The sequence below is a fragment of the Lampetra planeri genome, chromosome 12 (genome assembly GCF_965212315.1).
Source record: "Lampetra planeri chromosome 12, kcLamPlan1.2.h2, whole genome shotgun sequence".
Taxonomy (NCBI): Eukaryota; Metazoa; Chordata; class Hyperoartia; order Petromyzontiformes; family Petromyzontidae; genus Lampetra; species Lampetra planeri.
In genome coordinates, this window is record NC_136118.1 from 11,221,302 (window position 1) to 11,239,415 (window position 18,114).

General features: G+C 43.0%; 1 protein-coding gene across 5 annotated transcripts in view; it reads right to left on the reverse strand.

Moving 5' to 3' along the window:
• Positions 1-4,392: 4,392 nt before the first annotated feature.
• LOC144721695 (uncharacterized) overlaps positions 4,393-18,114 on the reverse strand; it is a 30,358-nt gene continuing 16,636 nt past the window's right edge. For 3 of the 5 annotated variants that reach the window (XM_078599544.1, XM_078599543.1, XM_078599547.1), the window contains 11 exons: positions 17,553-17,766; positions 15,879-15,967; positions 14,820-14,938; positions 12,089-12,188; positions 11,333-11,446; positions 10,468-10,544; positions 10,316-10,359; positions 8,288-8,448; positions 6,850-6,956; positions 5,911-6,031; positions 4,393-4,958 (listed from right to left, as the gene is read on the reverse strand). In XM_078599544.1, coding sequence (XP_078455670.1) covers positions 4,893-4,958; positions 5,911-6,031; positions 6,850-6,956; positions 8,288-8,448; positions 10,316-10,359; positions 10,468-10,544; positions 11,333-11,446; positions 12,089-12,188; positions 14,820-14,938; positions 15,879-15,967; positions 17,553-17,766 — 1,212 coding nt within the window. In that variant the 3' untranslated portion in view covers positions 4,393-4,892. The remainder of the gene's footprint in view (positions 4,959-5,910; positions 6,032-6,849; positions 6,957-8,287; positions 8,449-10,315; positions 10,360-10,467; positions 10,545-11,332; positions 11,447-12,088; positions 12,189-14,819; positions 14,939-15,878; positions 15,968-17,552; positions 17,767-18,114) is intronic. The other 2 variants (XM_078599546.1, XM_078599545.1) reach the window with 1 other exon arrangement.

Below are 18,114 nucleotides of genomic sequence, written 5' to 3' on the forward strand. Positions count from 1 at the left end.
AACAAAAGCAGGACATTTGGCATGTTTAATGCGTTGCGCTTTACCTAAGGTTTAGTTGCTATATATAGTGGTGGCCAGTACACCAAGCGTTGTGATCCGTTTTGGTGGATCTCAACGGGTTCTCCGATCCACCAGAGCTACGACCATCATCCAGATTTAACCCTGTGATGTACAAATACCAAAAAAACATCTATTTGGTAGAATTTATTTTTTTAATGGATGAAGTTTCAGGGATTTTTATTTTGCCATTGGACGTAATAGAAGAATATCTATGGGACCCCTATTACAAGTATCAAAATATTGAATAATAAAGACGGTCCTATAGATATAACTGCTAATCTCGAGCTATTAAGGCAATCGGCGTTTGCATTGTCCGGATACTGTTCGCCTTTTCGTGGCCTGTGGCCTAGCACTGGTGAGAACAAAGTGATGCTCTGTGGTTCTTTCGGTAAAGTCACGTCGGTATAAAATAACTTAAATTAAATCACGACGTTTCGGCCGCAACACAAGCGTCCGTCATCAGGTGGAACAACCACAGCAAGAAATGAACGCAATTGTCCCACCTGATGTTTCTTGCTGTGGTTGTTACACCTGATGACGGATGCTTGTGTTGCGCCCGAAACGTCGTGATTTAATTTGATACCTTACATGACTTTACCGAAAGAACCAAAGAGTATGGATCCCTGCAGTCACGAAAACTTCAAATCAACAAAGCTATGTTAGGGGGCTGTCTCTGGTGTAGGCCAATCAGGTAATGCATACATTCATTGTCAAAGTATATTGGTTTCCATTTTTACCACAAGGTATATGCGGTAAATGCAGACTTAATGCCTTGTATTAGGTTTCTATTTGATGTTTAAACAATTTTACAGACGTATGTATGCCAGAAAGGGTAAAACCTTTTATTATGATTAATTAATATAGTAACAAACATGTTTGTCGCTTATGTTAGTGTTCTTATTTGTCCTGAGATCCGCGTATTGACCACCGTTGCCGTAGAGAAAGTATATTTAACTTGCAGTTGATAGTATTAGGGCAGGGCAATAATTTATTGAGTTGTCGTTTTGTTGATATCCCAATGCATGTGTGTCGAAGTCAAGGTGTTGATGCTATTTTATGTTGGCACCCTGATGTTTGAACGAGAGAACCCGGTCATACACTGAAACGTGCATCGGCATGGCATACAAAATGGCATTCAAACGAAAATTTTAAGTCTGATGTCTGATATATGGTATTATCTTGTCGACTTAACATGCCTATCCTGAAACTTAACTTTTTCCGCGTCTCGTTTCATAACAAAAACCCCAAGGGCTACCATTGTTTGGAATTGTGGCTGTCTTTATTTAACTCCTAGAATTAATTCCCAATTGCTCCCAATAAAGATTACTACAACAATTTACTGGTGTATGCAGTCAGCTGACACTTGCCTGAAGTCTGGGAAGAGTTCGTGTATGCTTTTTCGATACTTGGTAAGCTAATTTGTGGCTGAAAAATGCTTCAAAAAGGTATCCGTATTTCAGTCATGTTGATTTATTTTTAAAAGATGAGCCCATTCAAATAAAAATATGTAATTTGGTATGAGGCCACGAACAAATAAAAAGTTTTTTTGTTAGTGTAATCTATGCAATAGATTACTGGCCTCAAATACCGAATAACACTACACTGGGTAGTGTTATTTTCTGATTGCTTATGCCTCAAAAGGACAGAAAAATGGCTTATTCCCCATAAAATTTGCTTTTGTGACCAGGACACAAACGCAAAGTTCATAATCCACCCCATTAATAACACTAACAAAACAAATTGTTCCTGGGTAGTGTTATTTCCTAATTCCTTATGCCTCAAAAGTACAGAAAATGGCTATTCCCCCACAAACTTTTTTGACCAGGACGGTGATATTTAGAAATTTACCTATTTTTAATGAGAAAACGTGTGCATGTGCCATTCCTTCCCATATAGTCCTGTTCACAAAAGCAAAGTTTGTGGGGAATAATCGCCATTTTCTATACTTGATGCATAAGCAATTAGAAAATAACTTGTTTTTTTCGATTTAAAGCTTTCGTGACTGCAGGGATTCATCTTCTCGGTTCTTTCGGTAGAGTCACGTAGAAGGGAAGTAAAATAAAATTTATTTTGTTTTATTTTTATTATTTTATTACTTCCCTTCTACGTGACTTTACCGAAAGAACCGAGATTATTTTTTTTTATTCGTTGGATTGGCACGTCATGAACACTTTGCAGGGCATCTAAAATATATACCTTTACTGTGAAGTGATTTTAAACGTAATTCTATGATCCCATCTCTAATCTTATCTGATAAAGGATGGTCACTGCTGACGGTGAACAATTTCCTTTCCCCACGATATGATTCTAATAACACAATTGTAATAACCGTGCACCTCAGCGAACAAGCAGCGACACGTGTTACCACTCGGTAACTGGATGGCACCCCAAGTACAAAAAAAACTACTTGGCTGTCGGGTGGTGGCGGGTTTAACGACACATCTATATTTACACGATCCAACAACAAAAAAACTATACTGGACACAACAAAAAGATTGAAGAAAACTTGTTCAACTAATTTTCAAACTCAAAGTGAACGTTTAAAAAGTTTTAAACATTCTCTCTCCGCCATAAAAAGTAGCCAATTTTAGCCACGCTTTAGAATCGACTTGGGAGTTTAGTCGATGTTAATGTTAAGCGCGGGGTGTTTTAGTCATCAATATCGGGAGTTTTCATCTTCTTGGTTCTTTCGGTAAAGTCACGTAGAATGGAATAAAAAAATATATATTATTTTATTATTTCCATTCTACGTGACTTTACCGAAAGAACCAAGAAGATGAATCCCTGCAGTCATGAAAGCTTAAAATCGAAAAAAATCGGGAGTTTTGTCGTTTCAGGCCGGGTCAGTTTCCCACCGGCACCTTGTAAACCCCCACCCACAACCAGCCACGTGGCCTCGGGCGATCTTGGTGATGCCGAGGCGGCGAGAGAGTCCACAGAGGAGAAGTGAAGACCAACACAAGTGTCACTGCCAAAAAAATACATCTCACTTAATACTGGTAGGAACTTCCTGGTTACACCAGCCCACAGGGGATTATTGTGTCCGTTCGTCGTGCAGGGAGGGGCTGGGTGGGGAGGGTGGGGGGCTGGTCACCCCGTGGTGCCCTTATAAAACTCAACGTTTAACCTACTCATGCCGGCTTGTGCTCGCCCTCACAGTCGGGCATATTTGCGGAATACACCACGCCGCCGTTGACCCTGGCCATTGACCGAGCAACCCAACGTTCCTACCAGCTCCCTCCGCAGGAATGTGTTAGCCGCACCACCACCCCATGCGTTCGATGAAGATCGCGGCCAAGAAAAGCGAGGCATCGTGGGTACAGGTGACACGCAAATGGGCTGCCACACGGGACTTGTTATAGGTGCATCCCTTCCCCTCATGTTTCTTGCAATTTTCTCGCGAGTGAACACATCCTGAACCATGCATCATAGGCTGGCAGTACACACCAATTAAGAAAATTGGTTTCTTTAGGCCACGTTGGATGTTTTTTTTTTTCCATGGTCAAGTTCAGCCGTCCCTCAGCACTCCAACCTGGGCTGCCTCTCGTCCATCTTTGAAAGTTGTCATTGTAGTCTCGTGGCCACAGGCCTTCCCTACTGAAACTGCTGTGCGGAGCAAAGGAGGGCCCCCCCTTGGCAAACGTCTTCCAGCATCTCCAAAACTCTCCTTGCCAGTCGTTTTCCTGGCCCCACCTTCTCATCAGCTCAAGAAACCTCACGGCGGAGCTGCACTGGTTGCCAATGCGCGAGCTTTGAGTTCAGGGCAGCCAGTACTCACTTTTAAAGCAACAACAACCCTGTCGACAAACTTAGCCGAGCAATGCCATCCACCCATATGTACCAACACGAAATCTGCTGTCACCTGGTATGGACCTACCGTGTGCGATATATCCACTTGGGTCAGGACAGCAGAAACGGAGTTTTTCCATCTGGAGCCCAAGTGGTCTGGAACAGTGGGCCAATTGAAGTACGCTCAGGTGTGACAATCGGCACTTTCAAGACTGGACTAAAAACATTTCTTTTCTCTTCGGGTTACATTAATTTAGCATAAATGTTCTCGGTACCCATCCGTGCTTCAAGTTGTTTTTGTGTGTGCTAAATATGGCATTACAAATCTATAATTGATTGATCGCTGTCCACCTTCAATACATGGCCTTGCCCAAGTCCACATCGCTGTGTTTTCCACTACAAAGTTCACTCTGGGCATCCAGAGAACACGAGAGAGGTCGACTCGAAACATAAAGCAAACACAAAGTAAACGTGAAGCATCAACATCACATTAATCAGCACGCACATGCACACAATAAAATAAAAGGCATGACGTGTACTGTATTGCGTTGTTACGTGAGACAAACTTTATTAGAACTTTTACACAAGTGCAACAATGACAAAATAAATGCAAGATGCGTATCAGGCCGTGTTCACAATGTACACAAGCAGCTGTCATACACATGCAATAAACAAATTAATTAAAATAAACCCTGATACAGGTTCCTTCACCACTCCTTCGTCTCAGTAGAAACACCTCACCCCCCCGGCACACAGAAGGCAGTTTAATTTCTCTATACAAACCCGAGGCCAGAAAGTACGACACTTGTGAAACACTCGATGGACAACAGCAGCCAAGTATTTGAGATTGTGCAATTTGTTTCATTAAGCTGTGACGACATTTAAGGGCATATCAGTGATGGTACGGAACATTAGGTTTGTGAATAAGGCATGATCTCAAATATCGGCATGCAATTGAGTGACAATTTCTTCCATGTTTTATGGAAAAGTGGCCACATTGTCCACACTGCCCAACTTCTGCCTCTGCAACTCATGAAGAGCAATCAGCTTTTACCCATTTTGGAAATGAGCTCATCGCAGATCCTCGTCAATTCTTCTTTATCGTGAATCTGAAAGAGAAATTGCATCAATTTAGAGTTACAATTGAATAAGCTCATAGAATAGTCTTAGCCACTGATGTAGTCAAATAGTTCTCCTGGATAATTTCTTGAGACGGAACATCTCTTTTGGAAGGGTTGTGCTCAGTGCCAATGGACACATTGCAAGCACGTAATGCCACGTATACAAATAGTTTCAATATATAACCTACGGGATGCATTTATATAATGAATATCGCACCCAGTTAAACACATTAAATGCATCCATAATCTCAGACTTTATTTAAATAGATACTATATGCAGATTTTTTTCAAGTACCATGAGTCTTAGCCATACTTACTCATTTTATAAGGTATTATACTTAAAAGATTAACATGATTTGCACACAGATCTTAAACGATAGTAATCAATTAAGTTACAAAACCAAAAAAAACACATTAAAATTGAGTCTGTGCTCAATACACTTTAATTCTGAATGTAATCCTTTAGCTTCACAAATTCTTCAGGATTTAATTGGGGTATGGAAAAGGTTAGTGGTGTCAGGACATCAACACATGTCAAGCGATTTAGCTGTAAATTTGTTTTCCCACAGATACAAAAATTTAAAAAAGGTGGCACATCATACAGCTAACAAGGTCTCAGCGGGGAACGTGCTGAATGTGGTTGTGAGAATTATTCTTAAACTTACTGGAATAATAAATTGCACATTGAACACTCGGACACAATTTAATTAGCTTGGCTATGTTGGGTGGTGGAAGGTGACAAAAATAACTTGCCTAGATCATTGTGGCTGGACCAGAAACATCTTATTGCGAGTCGTAATATTTGGTTGTAAAAACGTACGTGTTATGGTCTCAGATCTTTGAAAAATTTGCCCCTGTAGTAGCATGCAAACAACTACAGCCTCATTTGGAATAGAACACCTGTGTCTAAGAACCGCAGTAATAAAGTCACGCGACTTACCTTTTGCTTCAAGCTGACCTCGAGGGACTGCACCTTCATCTGCTCTTTGCGCAGGCTGGCGTCCAATGCCAGGCACTCGGTGCGCGCCTTGTTGCGCACTTGAGCTATATCCTCGTTCGCCCTGCAAGGCAAGAGGGCAGCATTTCGATTTAAAGCTTTCGTGACTGCAGGGATTCATCTTCTTGGTTCTTTCGGTAAAGTCACGTGCATAATGCACGGGCACAAGTAGTACTAATCACATACCTGCATTTCCCATATCCCCTCCCTTTGATGCTGCTAATCCTGCAAAATGCACGGGCATAAGTAGTACTAATCACATACCTGCATTTCCCATATCCCCTCCCTTTGATGCTGCTAATCCTGCATAATGCACGGGCATAAGTAGTACTAATCACATACCTGCATTTCCCATAAATATGCTGAATTCCTCTTGATATGCACAATCTTTTGTCAAGACGCCCTTTCCCCCCCCTTCCAACCCAGCTTAAATATATGCTCCAAGCATGGTGCTGTTTCATTCAGATGCTGTCGCCTCGACAGACCTGGTTTTCACCTGAGGACGGCTACTTGCGTTGTGGCCGAATCGTCGTGAGAATTATTTTATTATGTTTAATTTTTATTATTTTATTACTTCCCTTCTACGTGACTTTACCGAAAGAACCAAGAAGAAAAGGGCAGCAGTCCGTTAAAAAGGCCTCGCAACAAAGACATAGCCACGGAAGTCGCAGACACAGGGTCACGGATGAGAGGAGCGACCACTATATGCAGTCAAGTGTGCCGCTGTGTAACACGGCAAGGCGTAGCGCAGTGGAGAGTATGGTGTGGCTGGTAGTAAGATTTATTGTGGCGAGGGCATTATGGCATAGTGTGGCGATGTAATACGGGGTAGCAATGCGGTATGATATCGTGTTGCTGCAGCGTCTTTGTGCATGGCAGTACTTGTTGATCTTCTCCTCGGCATGCGCCTTGAGCGCCTGGTACTTTTGTTCCTCCTTCTTGAGACGGATCTGGGCGTCGTGAGCATACTTTTTCAGCACTTCCTCATTCTAAACATGGAGGACGAGAGAGTGGGCAGAATGTGAAGGAGGACTCGGAGCAGGGATGGAATGGTGAGAGGGAGACTGTCTCAAGTGACAACACCTCAAAGATGTGAACATAACAATTTCAAGGAAATCCTGAGTGGTACTTTAAATAGGTCACCACGCAGGCAACAAGAAGACATGACAATATAATTAGGCTCTGGTAAAACAATGCAATCCCTCGGTCACACGCATCACCTGCCCTTGACAGGCAATCGTTGTTGCTGAATATTTAATTGAGCACTGTACTGAATAATTGAAATCCGAGTATGCGAGTGTGATCTGTAGGAAAGTGGCTGACCTAGTGACGAGTTTGTTGGGAGTTTAGTTGCTGCAAACAGCCTACGAATGTGGTCGCCCAGACCAGGCAATGGAACATATAACAACACACTGCCCTGAACACAAGTTGGTAGGAGGCACACCAAAACTACTGAGGACGATGCAATTCAGCGGTTAACATACCTCAAATTGACCATCTAATTCAGTGGTTCTTAACCTGGGGTGCACGCACCCCCGGGGGTGCGAGATGTCCCTTTCTAGGGGTGCGAGATATGGCCAGATTTTTTTAGAAGGTAAATAATCAAAACACGAATTAAGCACGGGCACGTTAGCACAACTACTTTGTTTCATCAAACCTATGTAAGTATTAACATTATAGACTTTTAACGATTGATAACCAAAGGGGTGCAAGGCTACAATAAATGTTAAGAAACACTGATCGAATGCTTGCCCTATGTCAGTCATGTGAAGTAGTAGAAGTAGTCGTAGTTGCTGGATAATATGAGCATCATTCGATTGAAGCAACTTCCCCCTGAACCTCTCAATGGATTTGCAGTCAATGCCACTGGTTGTTTTATTCCCTTCCCACAAATATTGAAATTATACAGTGATAATATAGAGTGGAAAAAAAACTGAAATTTGCAACAAAAAACAATTAATTCAGGAAACATCTTCCCAAACCATAATCTGGAATAACCAATTCAGGCTGTAAAATTGAAGCAACAATAAAAACAACAATTCTCTCAAATCTACAAACACAAGATCAACTAATTCTGTGCAAGATCTGCATTAAGTTTGCAACAGACCACTATCTGCAAAAATACATGACATTGCAATAAACATTGCACAGAATAAAGGCATTTAGAAAAGCTAAATTAATATCATCCAATTGCTTGGCCCTACAATTAAACGTGACACGTTCAAATTGCTGGAGCAAAATTGTACCCGCGAGAGGCCGTATAGCAAATTGGCCGCCGACTTATTTGCGAGCGGGGTGGTGTGGGGGGGACAATTTTGACCTGCTTGAAGCCTTCCATGACCTTCTTAATCTTCTCGTAGCGCTTGAAGAGCTCCGAGAGAGACTTCTCCACCGAGTTCAGGTCCGCGAGTGCCTGGTCCTTCTCGCTCGTCAGCTGATGCACAGTGCGCTCGAACGCCGCCTTGCCCCGCTGCTCGTCCTCTGTGAAAGAGGCCACACGTGGCCTTCGTTAAGGCTTACGACTTTGGCAGCGAGGTCACAGACGTTGCTCATTTTAAGTCTGAAATCTTGGAAATTCCTGTGGAAGTCCATTCCATTAGGCACGAATTTTCTTTGTTTTGTTTCAAGAATGCAAACAAATTAACAAAATTGCTCAAATTTGCCACTTGATCTTATGTTTTATAAAAAAAAATGGTTATGTAAATGGTGTTATAACATGAACATATATTTATGATAATAAAATAAAAGACAATTTCAAGGCGGGGTTACCGCCTTGCCTAAACTATTACATTTCTATGAAGTGTTCTTTTTTCACACCTCAGCCATGAACTTTACTTAAAGTTATGGTGCCAAAAGCAGTCTTAGTTGTCAGCACCACGTTAGACACAATAACACAGAGGCCCAAACTGTTTCATTACAGCAATGATGGCAAGAGCAGAATAAGAAAGACATTAGTGACAGGAACACACCTGTAATAGCTAATGCACTATTCTTTAGTTCTTTCAATGAAGTCACGTAGATATTTTTAATTTTTATAAAAACCAAAAACTCACGACTTTTCGATCGCAACACAAGCGGTTGTCATCAGGCGGAGAAAAGCTGCACTAGTTATAAGCCACAGGTCGCGTTGCCACTACGTAGGTTTCCGTGGTTGCGTTGTGTAGCTCTGATGTATTGTCAGTTTGTTCGGCATTTTGTTTCACGTTTTGTTCTATGCTGGAAGCTTATTGAGAATAGAGCTACAAAAGTGAAATGAATGTTGGGTCTTCCGATTACATTTTTTTCGACAATGCTTGAGTCACATCCACTACCCTCAGATCTAATTCCACCATCCTCCGTCTCTACTCCCTCCTGCCCTGCACTTGTAGCATCTCTAGAGGCCTTCTAAACAATTGTATTGCCTTTTCCGCTTCTCAATACATCCTGCACTAGCACTTTAGAATGTCATTAACACAGCCGCACTGTAATTAGTTACGACAGTGAGGTTTTACACACACACAGACTTCTCAAATCACAAGATGGCATTCCAATTACTTCCAGGGGGAAGAGAGTCTCTGCACATGATGGACCTCACCTGCCGCCTTGCACAGCGTGCTAACTGATGGAACATTACCACCCCTTTAATAGTCATTACATCTTGGCAACACTCTGATGGGGCTCCTGAAAATGGTGTTTTATCGTAGGAAGGTAATGACATGCAATAGAATATTGGTGTATTTAAATACATTACGAAGTTGCGTTACGTTTCCCGACCAGCCAATTATGATATGTATTTTTGGGCATGCAGGTGCAGATAAGTAAAACGCCATAGACGGTTTCGAATGCTCCTGCAATCTTGTGTTCACATTCTAAAGATGATTCTTTTATCCATTACAGCTTCAACAGTGTTGTTTGATCCTGGCCACTCAGTGTTTTGGGTCCTTTCAGCTGGTGCTTAACGCCATGCTTTGAAAATATGCAGCCTATGTTCTAAACCACTCAACGGTTATATTAATGTATCTGTGTTGCAGGTTTCCCTTCAAATGGAAGCATAATTTACATATGAATAAAGACTACTGGTTGCAATGTAAAACTGGAATCGGGCTTTTCAAAGGGAATGGAGTTTGGAAATCTATCGATTGCGTAACAATAATCCAACCATTTATTTTGTAAACGTTAACCACACTGCTATTATGAAAGTGACTAAAGCTGGATTAAAGATATATATTGCCAGAACAGTGTCCCATCCAAATCTGACTGCAATGTGACTGCAATTTATCATGCATTTTATTTCAATCCGAACGCTGCTAGTAAAAGATCCAAGTTTCATGTACCAATTTTAAATAGAAATAAAAAATTAAAAACTTACCCATCATCTGCGCCATCGCCACTTCATACTCCTTAAGGAGTTTTCTGAAAGAGACAGGAATTGGAAATGTTAACCATTTGCAAATGTATGCACCTCTTTTAAAATTATTCCAGCATTCAATTTGAAATTAAGCTAAGACTGGAGGTCCTCACCTCATTGTCTCCAGCTTATCCTCAGCTTCTCCGCACTTCTGTTTCCACACGGTCGCTTCCTGATCCACAGTAACATTCTACGGAAAACATGAGCTTCATTAAGCAATCCATTTCCCAGCGGAGGCCAAACCGATGCTCCCATTTAACATGCATTTCTTGTTGCGTGCAGAAGAGCAGCATAACATGTGGATGCTGTATATCAACTTTGTGAGCAACACCAAATGGAGAAACACATCAATGTAATTGTGCTAGTGTATCACATCCATTATATAACCAGTGACACTGTTTACAGATACCACGCAGATTACCTCTTTCAGTCAGGCTTAAACGACAGCAAAGTCATGCTGACACTGCTGAATGAATAGACTGCACTTATATACGCAGCTAAACAAACACATGAATGGTTCGGACCAATACAAATTTTCCAAATCAAACACCAAACTGGTCTGCATATTTTACTCACTTTAGGCAGGTGTTTATCACACATATCCCGGTACAAATGTTGTAGAATTTTATATTTTAATGCAGGCTAGGGGTGGAACAGTGAAACCAGTGGTTCGCGAACTGCGCTACGAACCCAGCACTGGGCCGCAATTCGATTCCTGGCCACGGCTGACATCGTGATGTATCTGCCTGTTACCAACCTAGACAGACCACACGGCGTGGTGACGTTTGGTCCAACATCCCCCGCGGCCGACGTGGCGCCAAGGGGAAGCATTAATTCAGCAGTGGATTAACAAAGCTGCTGTCGATGTTAGCGGGGAAGCATTAAATCCAGCACTGGATTAACAAAGCTGCTGTCGATGTTATTTCAAATGAGAAGTATGGCTTTTGTGTGGTCTACAGGCAGGCGTGTTGCCACCACCTTGTCGCTGGCTGCCTTGAGCGCCGTGTCCATGTCGCGCTGGCTGTACTTGAGGACTTCCACGATCGTGTCACCATCCAGAGCGACGGGCGTGCTCGCTACCCTCTCCAGACACTGCCAGGTCAATAAAAAAACAAACGCAAGAGCGGTAATACGGATCAATACTGTGCCTTGCAAATGGCAATCACAACAGAAGTTAAATGCCACCAGTCAAGTACAGTGGATACACAAGATATGCCGCCTCATTGTACACTTGCTCAGGTGAAGGTCGACACGGGAATTGTGTTCTTCAAGGTATGCGCCTGGCTTGCTGCGTTGCGGTAAACACATCGTGGAAAAAAACTAATAAAAAGATACAACGGTGCCACTGTTGTGATTCACGATGTTTTAACTGACGATGAGTCACATGCCTCGATGAAGAACAAAAACGTGTTAGTGAATGTAGTGCTCTATAGCTTGTGTTAAAAGTACACCATAAAATCTATGGACAGCCAAACATGCCCATTCACCTCACCACATCTTTATAAACCAACCAAGATAGTTTAAACAAAACTCATGTATAACAACGGTTTAGTGAAGCTACCTTAAAAATGCCACGGAATCAATTACTGCAATCGTAAATTAAGGTTATCTTCATTGGTAACGTTTAGTGCAGTTATGCCAAAACAACACTCAAAAGCATGGTCAGAGTTGCATTGTAGCTTTGGCACAAGACGGATAACATCACAATGGTGCGAGATCCTTAACAAAGCTCACCTGTAAAACCTTATCAGGTGATACGGAGAGCAGATCCACCTTCGCTGCAGCCATTGCACCGGCCACACCTTGTCCGGATACCGCAGCCTCTTCACTGGGCCTGCGTAACACGCACGCACACACACACGTACAGACACCGAGCTTTAGTGGAAGACCTCCTGGGCAGGCGGCACCCATTCACGCAATGTTTTTTAGTTAAGTTTGCTTTTTAAAGTTAGACTGTTATCGTTTTGTTCTTTGAAAAGTCGACACAATGGTATCCGTTTGAAAAGAAAAGTGCACTGCAAACACACCACCATACCTAACACTACCAACATGACTAATTAGCGTAACAACAAAATAAATATAATCAGCAGCAGCCCACCTCGTGGAGAAGAAACAGGCACAGGTGATGCACGCTGCATTGAAATCAGATAGCAGTAGACGACCAGGACCACCGTGAAACCTTGAATTCCATCGGTGGAACAACACCACCGGATGAGCGTTATGATACACTGTAGTTTTTGGAGTTTGGCAGCAAAGCAAGAACGGCAGAGCTGTGCTATAGGACCACACCCAACCACCACGCATGGAGCCATAATTCTCAAATTGCACCCCCAGGTGCATTCCATACCTGCCTGTGGCTGCAGCATTAAAACTAACAATCGTAGTTCGGTTATACTGAAATAATAGCCCTCGCATAACGGCCCGTTTTACATTGTAGGTTTTACACTCGAATTATATCATGAGGCTGGACATGCACAGTTTCATCTAATCAGCGCCCGCCAAGGGAAATCGCATTCCATTGTGTAGAAAACTGTCACAAATAAAAAAAAGGGAGTTAACTGACACATGGGAGCCAACTAATATTCACACCGAGTGCCAAGTCTTCTTTCGGAGTAAATGTGGTGCACAAGCAGAGAGGACAGAGTCAAGTTAATAAACTGTATACAATTACTGTGCTGCACTCTGTGGCATTAACAAGGTACTGCACGTGTCCGTTACAGATTTCTACTTCTATGGACCTCATCTATGACCTCATCTCTGGATCTCACTCCCAAACAAAGCCAGTCTCAGGGACTACCATTAATGTATTTAAAAATCACATTGTCAGACAAATTGTGTTGTTTTTACATTTAATTAATTGTTATGGCTTTTATTATCATCATCATCATGATTTAGTCAACAATTCTTCCGGTTTTAAAGTTATATTTTTTAACTGTTGTAGACTTGCGGGTTTATTACCCTTTATGGATTGTAAATAGCCTTCAGACAACTTGCGATTAAAGGTGCTCTATAAACTTGTTACATGATTACTATTGCCATTGTTAACGGTTGGGCAGATTGTTCGACGACGACTCTACAATGGGTGGAGTTCACTGCACAATTACATCATGGCTTGGAACATGTTTTGATGGCCTCATTCAGATGACCTCATGTCTATAACACGTGACAACGCCAAGTATTGATTCATAGCGTAACTGTACTTTGTTTTACAGTGCTGGTGCGTGTGTATTTCATGAGAAACATTCGGTAGTGCAGTTACAGTTCATTATCCAACAAAAGTACATGGGCACACAAGTGGTGAAAGTAAGAGGGGGGGAGGAGGGTATAAAACAATTTGCATACAAGCACTTTTTTCCACAGCGTCAGGATTCTAAAGAGTTGAGCACGCTCCAACGGGCCACGGGGCGATGGAGTATTGCTTGTTACGGCACATTTTATTCAACTGCAAAATGGGATGTTGTCACAAAGTGTAATGTGTTGTGGCACACACACCCCCCCATAACCTCAAGGTCACCTTTCCAATACGCAATAATCCACGGAACCCATAATGACTACAGCAAGCCTGCATGCGCTGAAGACAAAGGCTACATTATGGGACCCTTGTGGCAAAGCAAATAAAAGCACTCAAACTAAACTATTTTTGTTTTACCAGGTAAGGCCCACTGAGCTGCGTCGATCTTTTTTCAGAAGGGACCAGCCCACAAATGATAGCTCAACAAAGTGGCTCATCACATGGAAATGTATATCAGCCGAATACTCTAAACGTATGTCGATTCTAAATGTGGAGGGAAAAACCGGAGGACCCGGAAAATAATCAAAGCGACCACGGGGAGAGAGAGAGACACGCAAACTCCAAATACAGGTAGTCCTCTACTTACGATAGAGATGCGTTACGACGACCCCATCGTAAGTCAAAAATATCAGAAGTCGAAAATGGCCTAGCCTACCCAGGAGTCTTAAAGAATGGTGATCATTTAGCAAAACAGAGCAATTTACAGTACCATACTGTATAAACTATATACTGTATGTATTTATTAATTACAATACTGTATTGCACAGTAAAATGTAAAGTAAAAAAAAACAAGGTAAATTCTTAGCCTATCTATATGAACTGCAATTTAATAGAAAGTTTTTCAGGAATAAAAACTTTAAACATGCATTGAACGTATCGTTCGCTGCTGCGTTTGCCTGCCGCCCGAAATTTAAAATATTTTACAATTTTGTCGGATCGCTATCGTAAGATCGAAATATCGTAAGTCGGACCATCGTAACTCGGGGACTATCTGTATACAACAGGTGTCAGGGTTGGGATCGAACCCTCGACCTCCTGCATACCAGACGAGGAAGTTAACATCTCCTAGCCACCGTGGCACCCCGCATTATAAAAGCACACAGTGAACGGACAGCATGGTGCACGAAGGGCAGTCTCTGTTTCTCGAGCAGAGAGGGGGGCACAGAAACCTGCCTGTCATTCTGGCGCCTCTTGGTGACCGGACGAGTAGAGGCCTCGAGGTCGTCTGCCAGCAGTGGGTCAAACTTGACGTAGAGCGATTGCTTCCTCAAGTCTGACTCTGTGAAGCCACTCTGCACACAAAGACAAAGATCCCCCGTATAGCCTTAACAGACTGTAGGGGCAACTGCTGTTAGCATAGCACCTATGAAGGCCGGAACGGTACACGAGGGGGTGGGTGGCCAGCACCACTCTGCACACAGTGCACCAAATCAGCAACAACAACAAAAACCCAAGAGAAAAACGGATTAATAACAAACTTGGTGGAATCAAACAGCAGCTAGGAATGATGTGTCCGTGTGTGCGATGGTGTTCACGCAGCCTGCTGGGTGAATGACTGTGGGAGCCGGATGATAACACGCGGCTGATGCTAGAATTAGTGACCGCAGTGCAGTGCCCACATTAATGTGTTTAAAGGATATGATTGGTTTAATTTAAAATAGATTTTTAAGATTTGTCTGAATGTAAACAACTTAGAACATGTATGGCTATAATCTACACATGTTGTGTACCCTTGCATCTTGAGATACTGCTGGATTTAGATGCTATGTAAATATAATAATTCAAATTTGTGTCAACTGCTTAACAAGTTATACTAAACACTAAGCTTACTAAAAACAACACGCTACAAACACACCAATGCTTCATAGTAAGATTTATTTTTCAACCAATTTGAACTAGCAACAGGTCTTGCTTAACTACATTAAAAGGTACTATTATTCCTTACCTCATTGAGCCCTACCCAGTGTAATTTACAACACCAAACAGCACTCTCTCTCTCCAAACATGACTCACAACACACGGGGCTTTGTCACAGGGTTTTTTTTTTGAACAGATGACGTAATTGTACACAAAAATCACCATGATCTGACAGAGCCAAACTGCCGCAGCTGGCGTGAGCAATAAATCAGACGTTCAACCGACTGCACATTGTAACGCCCGATCACGTCTCAAGCCTCGCACCCATTTGTTGCAGTCCCATCTGGCCGTGTGCCGCGTGTGCGGGCGAATTACCATTCCGAACTGCTCCAGGTAGTCAATCTCCAGCATCTGGCCTCCGCTTGGCATGGCTGGAGCGCCCGATGCCTCTGCTCGTTTGCCTGCTAGCGAGCCGCATGGCGGGGGGAAGGGGCGCAGGGTAAAGGCACACGAGACTCACGGACCCGGCAGCCAGACGCGGGTACTGCCAGAAATCTTCGAGCTAGCCGAGTCACCGGTTCTGAGCGTCCCATGAACATGAATAAGTGAAGGGGCCATCAGATGAGTGACGATCACGATTACCCTGAGTGACATTAAGGGCTCCTGTTGTACTTTTTTTTTCCTGTGTTGACAAAATAAACGTCATTGAGACACATTTTAAAAGCCTCGGCACCAAACCGTCCCTGTATTGAGGCAAATTTTAGTGCCAAGACGACACTCATGCTGAACACTTGCCAATAATTAACCATCGGTTAACCATCCGCAAACATATGTCAGAGCGGAACAACTCAAATAATTAAATTATACAATTTAAACATCAAGACCTGCGCAAAACAAATACAGAGGCAAGTGACCTAAGTGCAATTAAAAACAAGTTGCCACTATTACGGGTACCCGTGTATTTAGCAATGATAAATGAGATTCACTGTTGCCTTGGGTCCAAAAGGTCTTAAAGCAAACTAGTGACCTATTCAAAGACTTCTGTTCCCGAGTGTAGCTCAATAAATATTTTACTGCACTAGTCATGCGCTCATCGCTGCATACAAGACATACACATTGCTTTTCTAATGAACATCAAAGCTCAGAGACCACTATTAAATACCATGGCCGAGAGCTTGTTTCAGGTTTCTAGACAGTACCTCCAACAATCAGCTCCACTTGCTGCAAATGTAGCAGTTAACATTTACACAATGGCACATGCAGAACTTGTATTCTGCAAACTCAATACAAGTTATGCAGCTCTTAAAATTAAACAAGGCCAATTTGCACATTACTAAATAATCGGATGCTTTTTGTCAAATATTAGTATTAATAATACTGAATCAAAATCGAACACTGCAATATAAACAAAACGTATTTTTCATGACAATAATTTACAACCCTTTGTCAATTCACTGCTGGATAAAGGTCTTCCTTCCCACGACTGGCATGTTGTGGGAAGGAAGTTGATTGACCATACTTCACCAAGATGGTCAAGATGGATTGGGGAAAGGTGGGGGACGCAGGAACGCATCAGATGTCACTCGCTACCGATGCTAGCTATGGCCATGACTAAAGCAGAGAGGTCACTGGAATTATAAGCAAAGTGTGCGAACCACTGCTCTATGGCTCACCCCTTCATAACAATAATTACTTAGAGAAAACCTTACAGTCTTAATGCGCTTCTTGAGGCGGGTCCTGCTTAGAATGTCTGACCAATCACTCTGAGTGTTAAAACATGTGACGTGAAACTGAAGTTTCCTGAAATACGAGATGACCGATTATCCGGAGACGGTAACAATCCAAGAATTGTTGACCTTTAAGGATGGCCGCAACTTTGGGGGAGAGCCTTCATCCAGCAGCTATTGCTCATGAACAATTCAAACCCATCAGACACTCCTTACCCTACCTCGTTGCACCACCTCCCTCGAAGTACAACCTCTTTCCCACACGCTAAAACAAAACATCAAACCAAAAAAGCTTTTCGGGGGAGGGTAGCGGGGGCAGTACCAGGAGCGGGCGACGCATTTCCGTTTCTCGCGGCGCACAAGACGGCCTCGTCCTGCCGTGCGGCGTCCGGTGCTCCCGGCGTGGTCTCTGCCGAGTAACCGTCGAGCGAGAAGGCCGTGGCTTTGGCTGCAGCCGACGACGCGCGTTGCATTTTCTCTTCGTCCGTGGCGAGGGCTGCCACGGCTGCGTCGGCATCCAGGTCGAGGGCTGGGTCCTAGGGCCAGCAGCAGCAGCAGCAGAGAGTGGGGGTGTACAGTGGCACGATGTCGATGAGACGTGTTCACATGTGGGCGGCCATATGCGCAACGAAATATCAACAACTGTGTTGGGCGGTGCTCATCTCCAACAGTAAGCATTGAAGGAATGTCACGGAGCTATGGCTAAGGACCATCCTCTAGACTGCTGTACAACAACAACAACAACGCTGAATTATAATAAGTGTAGTATTTATCAAGCTGCAGAACAGTGGTTATTAGCATACTGGACTATAAAGGTTGCAATCCGAGTTTAATTCCTGGCCATGGCTAACAGCGGGGGCCAGTGATACGTAAACTGGTTCGTG